Raw genomic sequence first — 18,071 nt, 5'->3', positions numbered from 1 at the left:
AAAGCCTAATGATTATTGTAGCACAGAACACTGACAATGTCTTTAAACACTCCTAAGTTTTTCAAGCTCTGAAATGTGCTCTCTGGCCAGTCTTCAAGGTCTATACCTGCTCCAGGACATTTAATATGTGCTTAATAATGCAAAGATCCAGAGAGACGCTGAAAATCCCACCACAAATTCTGTATGAATTCTGTCTGAAACCAGGGAAAATCCTGTTGAATTCAGGCTATAAACATGACAGTGCCTGTGCAGCTTTAGTTAAATACATCCATTATACAGAATTAATGCAACAAATAATCACCTTCCATTTCAGGCAGATTTGGAGATTAAAAGATAATATTCCGTACATGTGAACTAGTTTATTATTTAGAAGAACAGAAAAAAGGTTTGCTGGTGTTTTTCTCCAATCTACCAATAAAAGCCAGGACACCCTGAGATTTACTATTCCTAAAAGAAGACTGGATCATATTGTAATACATATCTGTGTATTTAAAAACACTTGGTGGGATGTAAAAGGCATTTAGTGTTTGGCTCTTAAATTTGTGGACAGACACTGAATTTTCCCATTTTCTTTTAAAAACCTCTGGGCTATCTGCTTGAAGTTTTAGATGACATTCCTGAAAAACTGACAAGCAGCAATGAAGAAAAAGAAATTAATTAAGCAGTAAGTCATTTACTTAATATGCTGAAGCACTTTAAATACAAAATACTGTAAATTAATTTATTTACATCTCACCAGGATTAAAAAGTTGTTTTAATTAGGCAGCAAAAGAGCAAGTGGCAAGAAGACACAGACAGGTAAGAGGATAACCAAAGATTGGCAGTCTGGGCTCCTGAGTGCAGAAAGCAGCAAGGAAAGAGTGTGCAGTGTTAAGGAAGAGCACTTGAGTGGGATTTCAGGGCTCTCCCTGCAGGAGTGCTGCAGCTGCATCTGCAGCATTCCGGCTACACCTACTGCCAGCAGGCAGCAGTGCAGGGCTGTGGGCAAAGGGGAGCAGACACTGAATTTTCTCATCCTCTATTAAAAAATTCTGGGCTATCTGCCTGAAGTTATAGGTGACATTCCTGAAACTCTGACAAGCTAAATGCATTAAGCAGCATTTTACTTAATAAGCTGAAGCACTTTAAATGTAAAATGCTGTTAATAAATTCATGTTTTGTTCACAAGGACTAGAAAGCTGGTTTAATTGACAAGACAACTTCAGCTGTAGGTGTGCTATCCTGTTTGTTATTATTCCATGCTATGTGAGCTGTCCCTCCAAGCAGCCCTCAGACACTTCCACACCACAGCAGAGCCTGGGAGGTGGATAAGGTGATCTCACAAGGGCTCCTCCACAAGGTTTTGTGATCTTTGCTGCCCACCAGCAGTGAGAGGATTGAGGTGAGTGGTGACGGGATCTGAGTGTGCTGGTGAAGAACCCTGCAGTGTTACTCAGCACTGTGCTCCCAAACCATGGCCAACTGGTCTTTCCTGCCCACTGGGGCAGACACTGAGCCTTCTTCTGTCCCTGTCCAGAAGCCCTGGCACACTGCAGCTCCTGTTGCAGAGAGAGCCAGGGCAGCTTTTCATCCCAGGAGCACAGAACGAGGCAGAAGAGACAACACAACCAAGGCTGACAGACTCCTGTGAGAAGGGCACCACTCACAAAGTGTCCATTCTGGAGGAGGTTTCCTGCCACCAGGTAGGTGACGTGAAGCTGAGCTCCCGAGTTCTCCTTGCGTTTCCTCTCTACGTAATCATAGAGCATTCTGCACAAAAGAAACCAGAGTGAGCCAGCAGAGAGGAGAGAGCCCACACTGCACACCCCGAGCAGAGCCAGCCTGGCATGGACACTGGCCACGCAGGCACATTGCTCTCCTCAGGATTCATTTCATTCCCTCAGGCTTCCTTTTCTGAGACCCTTGTGCCTCTGCCACTGCAGAGTCCAGTCCAACAACTACAGAAACCAAAGGGCAAATACATTTAATAGTATATAATACATTTAATAACACATAATAATAAATATAATTAATAAATATAATATTATATGGTATTATATAATACCATATAGTACTATATTATATGAAATATAATGTATTATATAATGTATAACAAGACATTATACATTTATGTCTAATAATAAATATAACAATGTATTTTAGTATAAAAATACATTTAATAGTATGTAATACATATAATAAATATAATATATATATTACATACACTAAATATATGTAATATGTATATTACATACATATATGTAATGTATTACATACATTGTATAACATATAATAAATTATATATTTATATATAATATGCAAAATAATACATATAATACATAATAATACATATAATATATAATAATATATATTGTATATGTAATATCTATATCACATATGTATAATGTATAATATAATATATTTCAATATATTATATATAATTATACATAAAATGTCTTTTTTACTATGAAAGTACATTTAATAGTATATAATACATATAATATATAATAATGTATATAATATATACAACAAATATATTACATATATAATATAGAATATGATATATAATATATATTCCACATAATATATATTTTTAATACATAACATATATAATAATATCTTTTTTAGTATGAAAATACATTTAATAGTATCTAATAGTGCGTCTCACAGCCCCTGGGCAGCCTGTTCCAAAGCCTGTCCCCCAGAAGGGCATTCCTGACACCCCTGGGAGGTTTTGGTGCCTCACTGCCCACTCAGCAAGGCTGGAAGACAGGCAGGCACATGGACTACCACAGCTGGTTGTGCCTGGGAAGACAGGCAGGGTTGGCAAGCATTTCCAGAGGAATCATTTTAATGGGCTCACACCACAATGGAAACAGGAATTGACATGGAACTGACAGGAAATCCTTCCCAACCCAAACCATCCAGTGATACTGTAATCTTATTTTAAACATACACAAGCTGCTAAGACAAAGTGAAAAAGTAATTACTTGTTCCTATGTCAGAAGTCAGCTGTTTGCTTCAAATACATTAAATATAACAGTACAAGTTGCCAATCCCCTGGCCAGTTCTAGTGAGTCAAGAGATTTGTTATTTCCAAAAGAAATGGGGGGAAAACTGTTAAGCTTGGACTATAAATGTGACAGTACTCGTGCAACTTTAAATATTCCATCATACTGAACGAATGCAGTAAATAATAACCTTCCAATTCAGGCAGATTTGGAGACTGACAGAGTATTTCATGCATGTGAATCAGTTTATTGTTTGGGGCTCTGGGGGATGCAGGGAAACCTACTGTTTAGCCTGGTTGACGTGGACGCCCAGGGTGTAGCTCAGCCATTTGTACGTCACCTGGAAAAGGGGAAAAACCCCAAAAAAAACACTTCAATAGCAAAACCTTGGCCTCTCAGTTTGATCAATCTCCCCTCTTTGGCTTGTTGGTCCATGGAATTCCTTGGACACCTCGCTCCCTTGCAAGAAACCCACGGCAGAAGTGAGAGCACCCTGTGCCTCACTGAGCACCCTGAATTCCTGAGAGCTTTCCCAAATGTGTGTCGTCTGGCCCTGGGACGCGGCTGGACATCTCCAGCTGCAAAATCTCAGTGCTGCAATCCCTGTCCTGCCGTGTCATTTTGACCAAGTACATCTCCGACACCTGCTCCTCCTCCTGCTCTGCCCTTTTAAACAACGCCCCAGGCTCTGGGCTGAAAACACAATTAAATTCTCGTTTGTCTGCATTGTTCCTGGAATGAGCTACAAAGCCACAGGCTGCTCTTGTTCTTTGCTGCACCATTTTCTAAGCAAAACCTATTTTATTTTATTTTATTTTATTTTATTATTTTTTTATTTTATTTTATCTCGTTTCTTTTTCTTTCCAAATAAATTTTTGAAATAAACTTGGAAAGGAACAGATCCACGTGGGAAACCATCAGCTTTCTGAACTGCCTTCAAAATAGTTAGGGAAGGGGGGGAAGAGAGAAGGGAAAACAGAGGGAGAGAAGGAAGAGTGGGGAGGAGGGAGGAAGAAGACGGAGAAGGAAGGGAAAAGGAGAAAGATGGGAAAAGGAGGAAGGGGGAGAAAGAAGGGAAGAGAGAACGTAAAGAGGGGAGAAGGAGGAAGAAAAGGGAGATGAAGGAGGGGAGAAGGAATGGGGAAGGAAAGAAGGGAAAGGGAAAGGGAAAGGGAAGGAGAGGAGAGGAGAGGAGAGGAGAGGAGAGGAGAGGAGAGGAGAGGAGAGGAGAGGAGAGGAAAGGAAAGGAAAGGAAAGGAAAGGAAAGGAAAGGAAAGGAAAGGAAAGGAAAGGGGCGGCGGAAGGCGGGGGGTGGGGGGAAGAAGGAAGGAGTGGAAGGAGGAGGAAGCGGGACAGGGAAGGAAGAGGGGAGCAGGCGGCACTCACGACGCGGTTGTGGTCGGTGACGAACTCGTCGATATTCTCCAGGTACAGCTCGTCCGCCATGGCCGCGCCGGGCCCGCTGTCCAGCCCCCGCTTCCCGCCTCAGCGCCGCCGCGCGCGCGCTGCCGCCGCTATGGCAACGGCCCCGCCGCCGACGGCGGCCGCGCGCGGACACGGTTCTCTCAGGAGCGCTCCGCCGGGCCGGGCGGGCCCGCGACTCGCCTCGGTCAGGAGCGCTCCGCCGCACGCTCCCCCCACGGGAACAAGGAGTGGCCGTGGCGCTCCTCAGCTCCCTCTTGTTGGCTGGAGGGTACCTGGCTCCCACCTGGATACCTGCCCTGCCGGCCCGTCACCTCTCCGCCTTTCCTTCCCTGTCCCGCTTCCTTCTCCTTCCACCCCTTCCTCCTTTCCCCCCCTCTGCCTTTTTATATAAAAAAATATATAATATTTTATATAAAATAAAATAATAAAAATAATAAAAATAAAATTACAAAATACAATACAATACAAACTAATAAAATAAAATAATAAAAGATAAAATAAAATAAAATAAAATAAAATAAAATAAAATAAAATAAAATAATAACGCTTCTTAGTGGATTGGGGGAAAACCAAGCTGTAACAGGCAGAATTCCAAAGCAGCCCTGCCCCAGCCACGAGAGGGGTCAGCGGCTCTGCAGAGCTCGGGACAGCAGGGACAGCTCCCGTGCGTGCGGGTGCATGCCCCGTGTCCGGCATGGCAGGGCAGCTCCCGGACCGTCCCTGCCCGTGCAGTTCCCTGTCCGGGACGGCAGGTGCCAGCTGGACACCGCGCCTGCCCGCAGCACTGAGGGACACGCCGTGGGACAGCGCCCTGGGCTTGGGCCGCCGGGAATTGTCGCTGGAGGTGGCGCAGGAGCCCCAGAACCACACGGGAGGAACCCCAGAACCACACGGGAAGAACCCCAAAGCCCTCCAGGATCTTCGAGTGGAATCCTTCCCCCAGCGCTGCCAGGGCCACCACTAACCCATGTCCTCAAGTGCCACATCCAGGGATGGGGATTCACCTGGACAGCCCTTTCCGTGAAGGAATTTCCCCTAATATCCAACCCAAACCTCCTCTGGCACAGCTTGAGGCCGTTTCCCCTTGTCCTGTCCCTTGTTCCTTAGGAGCAGAGGTGCTCCCACTCCCCTTCATCCTCCCTGCTCTGCCTGCACCAGCACCTCTGAAAGGAGGTGCCAGAAGAAGCTGAGCACGCTGAAAAATACCCAATTATCAGCAAATATCTGGGGCTTGCTCCAGACAGGCACAGAGCCCCAGGGAAGAACCCCTGGCTGGGGAGTGCAGTGGTGATTCCACTCCAGGGTAGCCATGCTGGACAGGAGTGTCCCTGGCCCTGGTCAAAGTCACTCATTTCATGAGAACTGTAAGCAGATGCAGATCCTGACTTGAGCACAACAGCTTTTTACCTGGCAATGGTGAGGGAAGGAAATCAGACATGTTTAATAAGTGTTAAAATAAACTCAGAGTATCCCTGTGCTGGAGTGTTTCTCAAGGCTCACAATGGCATTCATTACTTAGCTGGCATCAGGTTTGTTTTGCTGATAACAAAACAATCCACATCCTCTTCCTCCTGTGTGCCAGGCACCTTTTCTCACACTCCTGTTGTCTCTTTTTCTTAATTTCGCTGTAGTTATTCTTGTGCTGTGACATTCCTGGCTTGACGTTTCTGCCTGGTTTACGGAAGGAGTGTGCAGCTCTAAGCATGTTACTCATCTTTTCATTGTTTTTAAGTCTCTTTTCGTCCTTTGTTTTTTCTACCTTAAGTTTCCTGCTTTGAGCTGATTTCATGACCTGGGCTTAGTGTCTGATGAGTGTAAAATAGCACTTTTCACTCTCAGGACACAATGTGTGCTGGCCCTGCAGGCTGGCTTAAGGGTATGAATGAGTGTGAGAGGTAAGAATTCTTCAGCTGAGGATTTCTTTCCTCTCTATTAAAATGATGTGGGATCTGCATCTGCACTCACTCAGACCTGCTTTCTACTCTGAGGGAGCTATGTGGGCACAGATTGAAATGAAAGGTTCGGACTGGACATAACAAGTTATTAGAATCACAGAAGGGGATTGGAATGGGCCCAAACGACCATCCTGTTCCACTCCCCAGCCATGGGCATGGACACCTTCCACTAGACCAGGCTGCTCCTGATCTCCGTGGTGAAATATTTTGAGATCTCTTAATGTAGGCTTGCTTCATTGTCTTTCTTCCTCAGTTGTGCCAGCTCTGAAGCTTCAGTGCCAGCTCCTCTGAGGTGTGAAAGGCAGAGTCAACAAGGCACAAAAAAGGCTCCAAAAGAGCCAAGTTTCTGAAGGACGCACCGACAAGCAGGGCTGGCTCCTCGGTGACGGAGCTGCAGAGGAGCCTCTGAGCAACCTCTGTCCTCACCTTGTCAGGCTGTGTGGAAGTGCCCTGGGATTTGTAATTAGGCACAGTTTGAGACTGGGCTCTACAGTGATTTATACCAAGAATTTTGAGTCCCTTGGAGCCCTCCAGGCCCTGCAAGGGCTCTGAGCTCTCCCTGGAGCCTTCTCCTCTCCAGGTGAGCACCCCCAGCTCTCCCAGCCTGGCTCCAGCCCTCAGAGCATCCCCATGGCCTCCTCTGGGCTCTCTCCAGCAGCTCCATGTTCTGCTGCTGTGTCCCCAGGGGTGGGGCAGCTCTGCAGGTGGGGTCTCACCTCGACATTTCTCTGGTGTTCCCTAAGAACTGCCATCCCTCCCCTGAGCCCTTCAGGAGCATCTTTGCCACAAGCAGTGCTGTGATGGGTGTGTGACCTATCAGTGGTGATTTTGGCTGGTTGGAGTGGTGCTGTCTTCGCAGATGGCAGGGTGACCCCTGGGAGGGGCTCTGGCCAGCTACTGGGCACCTTTCAACAGTGTTGATGAAGGACAAACAACACATCTGAGCTTCCCAAGTGGGAGTGCCAGCTCCTGGGAAGCTCAGAGGAGCGTAAGGCCTGCCGTGTTTGCTCCAAGATGAGCCAAAAAATGACGACTGCCCAGAGAAGTGCAATCAGCACAGAAACACCGGCTCTGACCCGTCTGCCCAGGCCATCAAGGAGCTTCCTTAAGTACTTCCTTACTGCACCCCTGGGGCACAGCCTGTGGTGTGTTTCCCTGCTTTCCTTCCCCTTTGGCACAGCCTTGGGAACGTGCTGCTTTGAGTCAATGAAGGGAACAGGCTGGGGGCAGAGCAGCCCTGCCTGTGGGACACAGACCCCCAGATCCTGCCCAAACAAACCGGGGATCTCAGCCCCAGCCCTTCCCCCCCAGCCTTCCCAGGGAAAGGTGTGTAATATATGATTTAGAATAGATTTGTGCTCAGGACTAAAAAATACAGTATCCTTTTAAATGGAACCACGTGATGGGAAAGAGCAATATACACAGGATGAATTCCTGTCTCAAAAGATGGTTATTCTGAAGGATTATTCTAGAAGATATGCCTTGAATGCTAAGATGAATATTCGTTGCCAGAACAAGATATTCGGGGGGATTACTGTCTAAGAGGATTTCAGCAATGAGAGTATTCTAGGAAAGCCTCTGTTTAGAAGCACCACAAAAAAAGAACATGCATGAATATGTGAAAAAGGACAAAAGGAAACAGGAGAACCACCCCAGAATCCTGTTAACTCTAGAAACAGTATAAAAAAGACCATGTGAAATCAGTACCCCGTGAACTGCCAGGGTATGGTGCTGCATTAGTCCGGACCCAGTTCACCCAGCACCGAATGCCTGGCTCGGCGCTGATTTGCTTCTGGCTTTCCCAATTTTACTTCTATTTGATTTAATAAATTCCTTTAATTATTAAATTGACTGATTCATTTATAACAGGTGCATTCCAGAATGAAATGTTTGTCCTTCCTAGTAAGGTGGCTGGTGCTTGTAGAGCCTGAGTAAGTCAAGATGTTGCCTTTTGCCTCTGCCTGTAGCTCTCCATGAGCTGTGACAGCCCCTCTTGCCAGGCACCTGTTTCACAGCCACCACCTCTGCCCTCCCCTCAGCTTCCTGCTATTAAGCCCCGACTTGCATTGGCCCTAAAGCTCAGAGGGAGGCTCTCCTGCCAGAAAAAAATCAGACTCTGTCCTTCAATGAATTGGTGAGGACTGCACAGGCTCTGCTTGTGTTTACGGCACCCAGAGGAGAAGGTACAACGGGACAGCAAATCATGGACACAACAAAACCCCCAGTGTGCTGTAGAAACGCCCCAGCCCTGGCAGAAGAATAAAAGGTGAGCCATCCGCAGCCCCTTCCATCCCGTTTCCGCCTGGCTGAAAAGCAGGATGTGGACAGTAAATTGGGCAGCAACGATGCACGCCAGTGGCGTGGTGCTGACGAGGGTCCCAGTCCTGTGACACATGGCTCCATGTCCTGCCAGCCAGACAGGAAGAGCCCTGGGCTTTGATCTCCAGGAGAGAACTGGGGGCTTAACCATAAAAACAAGAAAATAACTTGCTGCACACACACTGTTGGTGCAAAATATGAGTCTCTCCTGCCAAGGCAGAGACCTAGAGCTGCTCTCCAGGAGATGATCTCACTCCAAGTGGGATCTTCAGGCTGGGTGCTGTTCAGTTCCTGGTGAGGTTTATGGTGATTTTCTTCCCCCCATTTTTTCTCCTTCATTGAGAAAACAGCCTAACAAAGGGAAGCACCTGTCCTTACTTGCAATAACACAGAAGTCGACCTTGTCAGCCGACGTCTGAGTTACCTGTGGCACCTGTGGTGACAAAGGGCAAATGACTACCGAGGTGTGTTTGTGATAAAAGCAAGAGCTCAGTAACACAGTGACTGCTCCATAAAACCAGGACATACTTTCACACAACTAACCCGGTCGATAAGCTGCAAGGGCTGCAGGCTGGGAACAGTTTGCTCAGGCTTTAATGGTTGACTCATTAGTGGTTCAATTTGTCTATTTTTTACATTGGGAATAAGAAGCTGAGGTAGGAACACTTCCTCTTTCACTGTCCCAGGGTGAAGAACTGCAACTCTCACCAGCACCTCAGCAATACAAGAACTTTATTTACAGGGCACAACCTTGAGGTGCTAGCACAGAATCATACAAAGAGAAGTGGTTGGAAGGGAGTTTAAAGCTCATCCTGTTCCACCCCCTGCCATGGGCAGGGACACCCTCCAGTACATCAGGTTGCTCAAGGCCTTATCCAACCTGACCTGGAACACCTCCAAGGTTGGAGCATCCACAACTGTCCTAATTTTACCCCAGAATCCTGATTTTAGCCCACTTTGAGCAGGCCTGTGATTGCCCAGCAGCACAGGATGTCCTGTACACGTTCCCTGCCCTTGCCCCCTTCCTGTTCCCCACCCTAGTGCCCCATGTCCCACACCCTGTAGTGAAAGGGGCTGCCCTGTCTCTCCTCCCTGTTATGTGTAGTAGATATAATTCACACCATTTCTAGTATGGTATATGTGATATTGAATATTTGTTGGAGTATACACGTTTGTATTAGGAGTCCCCCCTACCCTCACAGGCGAAACCTGGTTTATGTTGAAACCTGATTTACAAGTAAAAGGATGTGGCTCATCAGGAGATGGGCCATATCTGAAGCAATATGGGACGTCCAGGTGACCTGAGACGATATAATGGAAATCCTCCATACAGGTACATGTGAATGCAGGGTTCCCATAATTTTCCTCAAGGGATTCACCAACTCCAGACATCAAATTGTTCTACCTCCTCACCAAGAAAAGAAATCTCATCAAACTATGGGACTCCTAATAGAAGAAAGGACTGATTGCCAAAATCTTGGCCTCAGGCAGAATTTTCCCTATAAAAAAGCATTTGTACCAGATTGGTGCTGTGTGGGTATAGAGGAAAACCTCTGCTGAGGCTGACTTCTTTGTTGCACACCCAGTGCTGACCCCGGGCTCGGCACTGTTCTTTCCTTGTGGCTGGCTAGATAGAATCTGATTGCAAAAGAAATATTTTATTTTTTCATTTTAATTTGGCTGGACAATTTTTCATTTATAACATCCCTGTGCCCCTCCTGCAGCCCCGGCCCTATCAGCCACCTGCAGGCCCGTGACCTCCTCCTCCCTATGCCTTATTCCCTGTCCCCCATCTCTCAGCCTTGTTCCTAGGCACTAGCCCCCATCCCCAACCTCCTAAACCCTGTCTCCAATCCCCCACCGCAGGCCATATTCCCGGCCCCCTCCTTAGGGCCATGTCCCATGTCCATAGGCCCTGCTCCCCTCCCTAACGCCCATCCTCTGTCCTGCTGTTTCCTCCGCCCTGTCCTCCATGTCCCCATTCACCATGTCTGTGCCCCGTCCCCCATCCTCCGCCCCTGCAGTCCTGTTCTCCACCCTGTCGCCGTGCCCTACCCACGTCCGCCATCCACGTCCCCCATCCACTTCTGTCCCCTCCCTGCCCCTGTCCCCAACACTGTCTCCCGGCGGCCAGGCTCCGGTCCCCATCCCGCATGGAGCCCGTCCACATGACTCTGTCCACATGACTCTGCTGTCCCTATCTTCGCCTCCCGTTCCATCCCCGCCTCTCGCTCCTACCCCGCCTCCTTCTTCCGTTCCCGTCCCCGTTGCTTTTCCGTGTCCCCGTATCCGTTGTCCGTCTCCGTGGCCCAGCCCGTGCCCCTGTCCCCGTCCCCGTCCCCTGGCTGGCGCCCCGGCGCGGCCCGGTTCGCTGTTGTGCGCTCGCCCCGCCCGTCGGCCCCGGCGGTGTCCCGGCCGTGTCCCCGCTGTGTCCCCGCCATGTCGCGGCGGGCGGTGCGGGTGCTGCGGCTGGGCGCGGTGCCGTACGCGGAGGCGCTGCGGGTGCAGGAGCGCTGCGTGGCGGCGGCGCGGGCGGCGCGGGGCCCGGCGGCGGGCCGGGGCGGCGCGGAGGCGCTGCCGGCGGAGAGCGTGGTGCTGAGCGAGCCGGCGCAGCCCGTGTATACCTGGGGGCTGCGGGGCGCGCCGGGCGCGGCGGCGGCCGCGGCGCTGCGGGCGCGGGGCGCGGCGCTGGTGGCGGCGCGGCGCGGCGGCCACATCACTTTCCACGGCCCGGGGCAGCTGCTCGCCTTCCCCGTGCTCGACCTGCGCCGCCGCCGCCTCCCGCTCCGTGCCTACGTGGCCGGGCTGGAGGCTCTGGTGCTGCGGCTCTGCCGCCGCCTCGGGCTGGGCGCAGTCCGCGCCCTCCCGCCGCCCTTCACCGGGGTCTGGATGGGCGACAGCAAGCTCTGCGCCATCGGTGAGCGGAGACGGCGCCGGGAGCGCGGGTGTGTCCGTGGAGCCGCACTGAAGAGCCGGCGGTGTTCCACGTGCGGAACGGAAGGCTCCAGGGAGAGCTCAGAGCCCTTTCCAGGGCCCTAAGGGGGCTCCAAGAGAGCTGGAGAGGGGCTGGGGACAAGGGGGAACGGCTTCCCACTGCCAGAGGGCAGGGTTAGATGGGATGTTGGGAAGCAATTCTTCCCTGTAAAGGTGCTAAGGCCCTGGCACAGATTGCCTAGAGCAGCTGTGGCTGCCCCTGGATCCCTGGAAGTGCCCAATGCCAAATTGGACATTAGTGCTTGGAGCATCCTGGGACGGTGGGAGGTGTGCCTGCCCATGGAACATCTTCCAGCCCAACCCATCCTGGCACTGCCTGGGCACCGGGGCAGAGCACTGCAGGAAACTGCCCTGGACCTGTAGGCACCTGAGAGGGTGGGTGTGCACAGGGGTGGGATTGGCCTCCAGGAGGAGGGGGCAGCAAAATTTGGAGCCCCTGCAGCCCACCCAGACCCCGACACTTTGCACGTGTCGCTCCCAGGGCTGGCTGGCTGCCTGCAGGCCAGTCCCCAGCCTTGCCCCCTTCCCTTGCACCCCTCCACATCCTGTACCCCTTCCTGGGACCCTGCAGCCTGGATTTTGGATCCTGCAGGTCTCCCCATATCCGAGCCCATTGGAAACTCCAGCGGTGGGAGGTGCTGGGGGATGCAGGGCTGGGGTGGAGGGTCTGGACATGCTGCGCTCCATCTGCCCCATGTTTGGGGAGCCTGTCTGTGCGTTTTCCCTGGCAGAACCGAGGAGCACAGCGTGGTAGGGGGAGGATGTTTATAGTGATCTGGACAGCGTGGTCACTCAGTCTGTCCCACCAGGGCATCCCTGGTGATGGGGCTGATGGGTGGGTGCTCTTGGCCATGCAGGTGTGCACTGCGGGAACCACATCACCTCGCATGGGCTGGCGCTGAACTGCTGCACCGACCTCTCCTGGTTTGAGCACATCGTCCCCTGCGGGCTGGAGGGCAAGGGCGTCACTTCGCTGAGCCACGAGCTGGGGCAGCATGTCGCCGTCGGCAACGTCATCGAGCCCTTCCTCGACTCCTTCCAGGAGGTGTTTGACTGCACTTTGGTCTCTTCAGAAGACCCCGGGGATTAGAATTGTTGTGATGCCTTGGCCGGGTGTTTTGGCAAAGCCATGGTGCAGCCAGTGGGCATCAGGGCAGTGCCGGGGTCTCTGTTGTGAGATGAGTTCTTGTGCCTTTGCCTGTAGACTGTGATTGGACTTTGGCACAGGGTTTCAGGCTGCTGCTCGATGATCCAAACCTCCCCTGGGGCTGTTCTCTCCAGCCCTGTGAGTCTCCATCTTTTGGCTGAAACTTCCATGGGTACCACTTTCTGGGGAAGTACTCAAACAGGTGCTTTTGTGGGGTTTTTTTCTGCTTTTTGCCTCACAACAATTAAAGATTTGTGTGAATGCTCATGAATTCACATGAATTCTCATGAATTCACATGAATTTGTGTGGCTTGAGCATCCTTCCCTTGCTGACGGGTAAGAAGAGGCAGATTTTATATATAAAGACAGTTGCTGTGAATTTTGGCTGCCAATCCTTTTCTCATTTATTTACCCCAAGACTTTATCAGTGACAGCCTTTTTCTCACCCTGAGCCCAGGGAAATCCTCACATGGCAAAATCCTGGTGCCAGGGAGGGTGGAAAATGGCTGTAAACACTGGTGGAAAGGCCACTGGAGTGCTGCGGATGCAGTGGAAAAGGGGGAGAAGGAGGGAAAAGGGTTGGAAGGAGAGAAGCCACAGCTGTCATGGATCCTGTGGGACCACACAACATTCCAGCTGAGCAGTGGAGACCTGCTCCCACGAGGTCTGTGGTGCTGGAGGAGGTGCTGCTGTCAGCACTTCTGAAATTGCTGTCCCAGCTGCGGCATCATAAGCTGATTTAATGGACGGGTTTATTGAGGGGGGAGAAGTCAGCCTGAGGCTGGAGTACCCACACCCTGCTCAGAGTAAGACCTGACTCCCACCCAGAGCCCCTCACTGCTGTTCTGGGCCTTCTCCCTGCCCCACAAGCTTTGGGGTTTCTCTGCTGCTGCACAGCACTGGCAGCTCCTTGTGAGCCCCCCTTAGTGCCCAGTGGGGCTGAAAAAGGGGGAAATCCCATTTCACAGAGCAGGCTGAGCTCCAGGAGGGAACGGGGAGCAGGAAGAACATGCCCAGGAAGGCTCTGTGCCAAGGGTGAGGGCTCGGGGACTGCGGTGCCGGACGAGGAGGGACAGGAAAGCGTGACCGTCAGCGTGTGCTGGGGAAGTGTGGAGGGAGCCCCGCTCTGCCGCCCCACAAAGTCCCGGTGTCTGGCTGGGGCGAGGGGCCCTGGCAGCACCCATGGGGCTGGGGGTGGGCCGGTGGCCATGACGGGGCTGGCTGGCTGTGGCAGGTGGCTCTGCCCGGGAAGGGGAGGAGGCTGGCAGCGTTCCCAGCCTGGCTGGCATCCCTCCCCACCAGCAGCGATGCTCAGTCCCGGCTCAGCCTGGCAGCAACGCGAGCAGAGAGGACACACGAGGTGAGTACGAACCCCTCTTCCCACACCCTGTCGCCCGCTCCTCTCCCTGTCCTTGCACCCTCCCTAAGGTGGGTCCCCCCAAGGCGTGCCCCATCTGTGGGTCCCCTCCTGGGATAAACCCAGATCTTGCCCCAAACCTCCCAAATTCAGCCTACTTCTCTTAAGTCAGGAATGTAGCAAGATCCGACGTCATCCCTGTGGGCTCGTGGCTGCTCAGCCCCTTCTTCCTCCTCTTCCTCCTCCTTGCAACTGGGGTCTCATCCTGGGAGGTGCCCCCCAAGTTGAGGGTGACCCATTTGGGATCAGCTGCCTCTGCACAAGTAGAGCTGCAGGTGCAGCAGGCAAGGGGTGCTGGGGAGCTGCTGGGGGCAGGCTGGATACCTGGGGGGACTACAGTGGGGACTGGCATGTCCCAAAGGATGGCACACGTGGGAGACTGTGTCCCATGTGCCTGTCCCGGGGCCCCAGGAAGTTGTGAAGGTGCACAAGGGAGCCCAGGGGGCTGGCAGAGGGGCACCATGCCAAAGGTCAGAGTGGGTCTGGTACCCAAAGGGAAGGGAAATCCCCGGGGAGGTTTAGAGCAGCAACCCCTCAAGATGGGTTCACATCGATCTGTGGGGGGCTGTGCCAGCTCTGCACCCTGCAGTGGGGCAGGGTATGTGCCCACCATCCCCACACATCCCTGGGGAAAGCAGACTTTGGACCCAGCCCTCCTGCTCCCTGGGGACAGCTGTGTCCTCACATTGTCCCCAGTGGTGGGGAGGAGAGAGGGCCAGGCAGCTGCCCCAGAGCCCTGGGAGATTTATCTCTTCCATGGAAGGACTGAAATTTAGGGAGAGGGCTGCTGGGAATGCAAAGGGTTTGGCCACCCTGCTTTGTGGCAGAGGAAGTGCTTCAAGGGGCAGTTTGGGGTCAGTGCTGGGAACACCTCTGCTGTGAGGGCAGCCCCGTCTGAGCCCCCTGTCCTTCCCCGCAGCCTGCAGAGGACATGGATGAGAACAACCGCACTTTGGAGTCTTGGCACCAAAGCCTGCAGGCAGTGCTGAACGCCCTGAACCAGACGCTGCATGGGACCATCCCCTGCTCTGGCGAGGCCCTGGCTGGCGCGGCAGGAGCCACACGTGGTGGCCACACCGGCCGCAACGCCAACGCCTACATGTACATCCTGTTCGTCATGACGCTCTTCGCCGCCACCGTGGGCAGCCTCATCCTGGGCTACACCCGCTCCCGCAAGGTGGACAAGCGCAGTGACCCCTACCACGTCTACATCAAGAACAGGGTCTCCATGATCTGAGCCTGGCCCATACCTTGTCCCCAGGGTGGCTTGGGGTCACCTTGCTGTGCACATCTGGCTCGCTGTGGGATGTGGCAGTGCTGCTGGCTCCAGAGCTGCTGGGAACCCCGTAGAGCTGCTGAGAATCCCCCGAAGCTGCTGAGAACCCCCAGAGCTGCTGGAACCCCCACCATGGAGGAGCTCAGTCCTGGTGTGAGCAGTGCCGGGATGTCCTGGAAGAATGTGACCTGTAAGCAGGTCCTGGTCCTGCAGACCCACCTCAGCTCCACCATGGGCGTGGGGCTGGCAGGGGCAGCTCCTTTCCCACTGTGGCCTGCGGGGGCTGGCAGGAGGCGTCAAGGAGAATATTTCCCTATTTCCCTACTCAGATCAGCTGGTGTTGACCTCCCTGGGCTCCTAGCAGCTGTGACAGTGGTTTTAGGGAGTTTTTCTGGTGCTGAAACCCTGTAATGTTTGAGCTGGGCTGTGTCCTGCTTTTCTGGCAGGGAATTAAAGGAGGTGGTGGGTTCAGGGAACTTGTGTTTGCTTCTCCTCCGAGCAAAGCTGGTGTCTGGGGCAATCCATGAGGCACGGCTCTACGCCAGAGTCCAGGGGATGCTGAAAGGGCTAAACCTGCTGACTGTGTGCTGCCAAGGTGGGTTCAAGGGTAGCCCTTGGGTGGCATCACAGCCTCCAGATGGGACAAATCCCCGGGATGGAGCAAGCCCCGCACTCCCAGCTGGCCATGTGTCCGTGCTGCTGTGCGGGCAGCACTGCTGGAGCTGTGGGCACGCTGTGAGCGTGGCCCGAGCCCGGCCAGAGGCGTGTGGCTCCAAGCATCTCCCAAGACCTCTTCAGGCTCCGGATGGTGATGCTGGACTCTTTCCTGCTTCCTTCCTGCTGTCAGCTGTAGCTTTGGCCTTTTGTACCGCAGGTCCCAAATGTGTTTTCCATGGGGTGAGGGTGCAGCAGGGGACGGGAAGGGATGTTCTTGGGTCCTGCTGGCCTCCTTGGCTTTGACTCTGCTGTTAAGCTGGTCGGGTTTGGACCTGGCCTGTGGAGTGGCCAGTGTCCAGGACAGTAAATGACCCTGTCCTTCAAAACAGGCTGTGGGGCAGCGCCAGTGTCTCGCACGTCTTAACCTGTTGGTAATGGCATAATGAATGTCTTTAATTGCAGCTAGATTAGCTGGCCCATAGGGGCCTTTCCGCCTGCATTCCAAGGTTAAACACAGTTGCAATCCTGAGCCCAAACACTGACGCCAAACCCTAATCCAAAAAATAATAGTGGATGTGAGTGTGTTTGGGGTAGGGCTGGAAACCTTGGCACTGGAGGCACCAGCACAGCAGCAGCCTAGCGACCGATTCCTGGTTTGCCGTGCCTTTGGCTTGGGAACAAAGCCTGGAGCAGGGGGGAATGGGAAGCCCATTTTGGGGTTGGTCCCACTGCATTTCCTGAGCCAGTCAAGGCTTTCTGGGGTGCAGGTGTCCTCCGGCACCTGGCCCAAGCGGGAAGTAGCTCCAGAGGCTTTGCTCTGTTTATCTAGCACCTGCAACCTTGGGAAAGGAAAACAAACCTTTATCTGCAAATAAACCAGGGGAATGGGGCCAGGCAGGGACAGAGACATGCTGTGCTGATCCTTTTCCTCCTCCTCCCCTGGGTTTGTCCTCCTCCAACACCAGCCCCTCCTGTGGGATGAGCCGTGCAACAGCCAGGGCCGGGATGTGGGAGGACCCGGCGATGGGATGGGGGCTGGATGATGAGCATGGTCCCCCAAAATCCCCCCTGGGATGTGGAATTCTTGCTTTTCCCACTTTTGGGAGAGAGGGATGAATCCAGTGACTCTGAAATCTCTTCTGATGCTGTGACCCAAGGGGAAAAACCCTGTTGCCCTGTTGAAGGATAGCATGTCATAAAAATTTGGGGGGGGTGGGGGGGGGGAGGGGAGGGAAATGCTGTTTATCCCTAATCTGGAAGATTCTGAGGGTGAAAATCTGTCCTGCAAGACACAGCTTCTGCAGCAATGGTTACCCACCCGACCTGCGACCCACTGGCAGCTCCAATGTCCGCCCAGCCCTGCCGGTAAATTCGGAGCAGAGCCTGCGGCGGAGCAGGGCAGGGCAGGGCAGGGCAGGGCAGGGCAGGGGGGACGCCCCAGGTGCTCCCACCCTGGAATGGCCGGCTGGATGCCACCAGGCTGGGTTACAAGATGCCAGTGCCACCTTGTGGCAGCTGCCTCAGGGTCCTGGTGTCACATGCCCAGGACACCCCTGGGGCAAGAGCAAGGACTTGTATTGGCGGGACCTCTGGCTGTCCTTGTCCCTATGGCTCCCTCAGCTCCAGCCTGGCCGGTGTCCCCATGGGATCCACGGTCTGGGGTAGCCTGACAAACCTCCTCAGCAGTGGATAGTGCTGGGCTGCTCCGAGGGCTATGGAAGCAGGGATACATGAAAGAAGGATGGATTTGGGAGTCCCCTGGAATGGGTTTGCTTCTGGAGCCAGGGGAAGGATTTTGCAACTCTTTAGATGCTCATGCGAGAGCTCAGAGATTCTTCCTTGGAGCCAATGGGTTCTGGCCTCACCTCCCTGGGCTAACGCTCCCTGGGTA

At 52.8% G+C, this 18,071-nt stretch overlaps 3 protein-coding genes across 5 annotated transcripts in view; 2 read left to right on the top strand and 1 right to left on the bottom strand.

The window, feature by feature from the left end:
• Positions 1 to 4,519, bottom strand: part of POLD3 (DNA polymerase delta 3, accessory subunit) — a 36,852-nt gene extending 32,333 nt beyond the window's left edge. For all 3 annotated transcript variants that reach the window (XM_031505710.2, XM_021544013.1, XM_021544014.1), the window contains exons 1-3: positions 4,377 to 4,519; positions 3,275 to 3,330; positions 1,647 to 1,749 (exon numbers count right to left, since the gene is read on the bottom strand). In XM_031505710.2, coding sequence (XP_031361570.1) covers positions 1,647 to 1,749; positions 3,275 to 3,330; positions 4,377 to 4,436 — 219 coding nt within the window. In that variant the 5' untranslated portion in view covers positions 4,437 to 4,519. The remainder of the gene's footprint in view (positions 1 to 1,646; positions 1,750 to 3,274; positions 3,331 to 4,376) is intronic.
• A 6,609-nt stretch (positions 4,520 to 11,128) lies between these two features.
• LIPT2 (lipoyl(octanoyl) transferase 2) lies at positions 11,129 to 13,209 on the top strand. Its single transcript, XM_021544036.2, has 2 exons — positions 11,129 to 11,606; positions 12,541 to 13,209. Exons 1-2 carry the CDS (start codon positions 11,129 to 11,131, stop codon positions 12,771 to 12,773), a joined length of 711 nt encoding a protein of 236 aa, XP_021399711.1. The 3' UTR covers positions 12,774 to 13,209.
• An 801-nt stretch (positions 13,210 to 14,010) lies between these two features.
• KCNE3 (potassium voltage-gated channel subfamily E regulatory subunit 3) lies at positions 14,011 to 15,999 on the top strand. The gene is made up of 2 exons (XM_021544037.1): positions 14,011 to 14,190; positions 15,167 to 15,999. Exon 2 carries the CDS (start codon positions 15,179 to 15,181, stop codon positions 15,482 to 15,484), a length of 306 nt encoding a protein of 101 aa, XP_021399712.1. The 5' UTR covers positions 14,011 to 14,190; positions 15,167 to 15,178; the 3' UTR covers positions 15,485 to 15,999.
• The last annotated feature ends 2,072 nt before the right edge of the window (positions 16,000 to 18,071 follow it).

This window comes from Lonchura striata, chromosome 2, assembly GCF_046129695.1.
Source record: "Lonchura striata isolate bLonStr1 chromosome 2, bLonStr1.mat, whole genome shotgun sequence".
Taxonomy (NCBI): Eukaryota; Metazoa; Chordata; class Aves; order Passeriformes; family Estrildidae; genus Lonchura; species Lonchura striata.
The sequence above is the reverse complement of the archived record's forward strand: the minus strand, read 5'-3'. Positions and strand labels throughout refer to the sequence as shown.

What these genes read in the sequence shown, in the direction of transcription:
- LIPT2 (XM_021544036.2), top strand. Translation starts at nt 11,129, where the DNA reads ATGTCGCGGCGGGCGGTGCGGGTGCTGCGGCTGGGCGCGGTGCCGTAC. An exon ending in CAGCAAGCTCTGCGCCATCG is followed by an intron (nt 11,607 to 12,540) that starts GTGAGCGGAGAC and finishes TTGGCCATGCAG; the next exon opens with GTGTGCACTGCGGGAACCAC.
- KCNE3 (XM_021544037.1), top strand. Translation starts at nt 15,179, where the DNA reads ATGGATGAGAACAACCGCACTTTGGAGTCTTGGCACCAAAGCCTGCAG.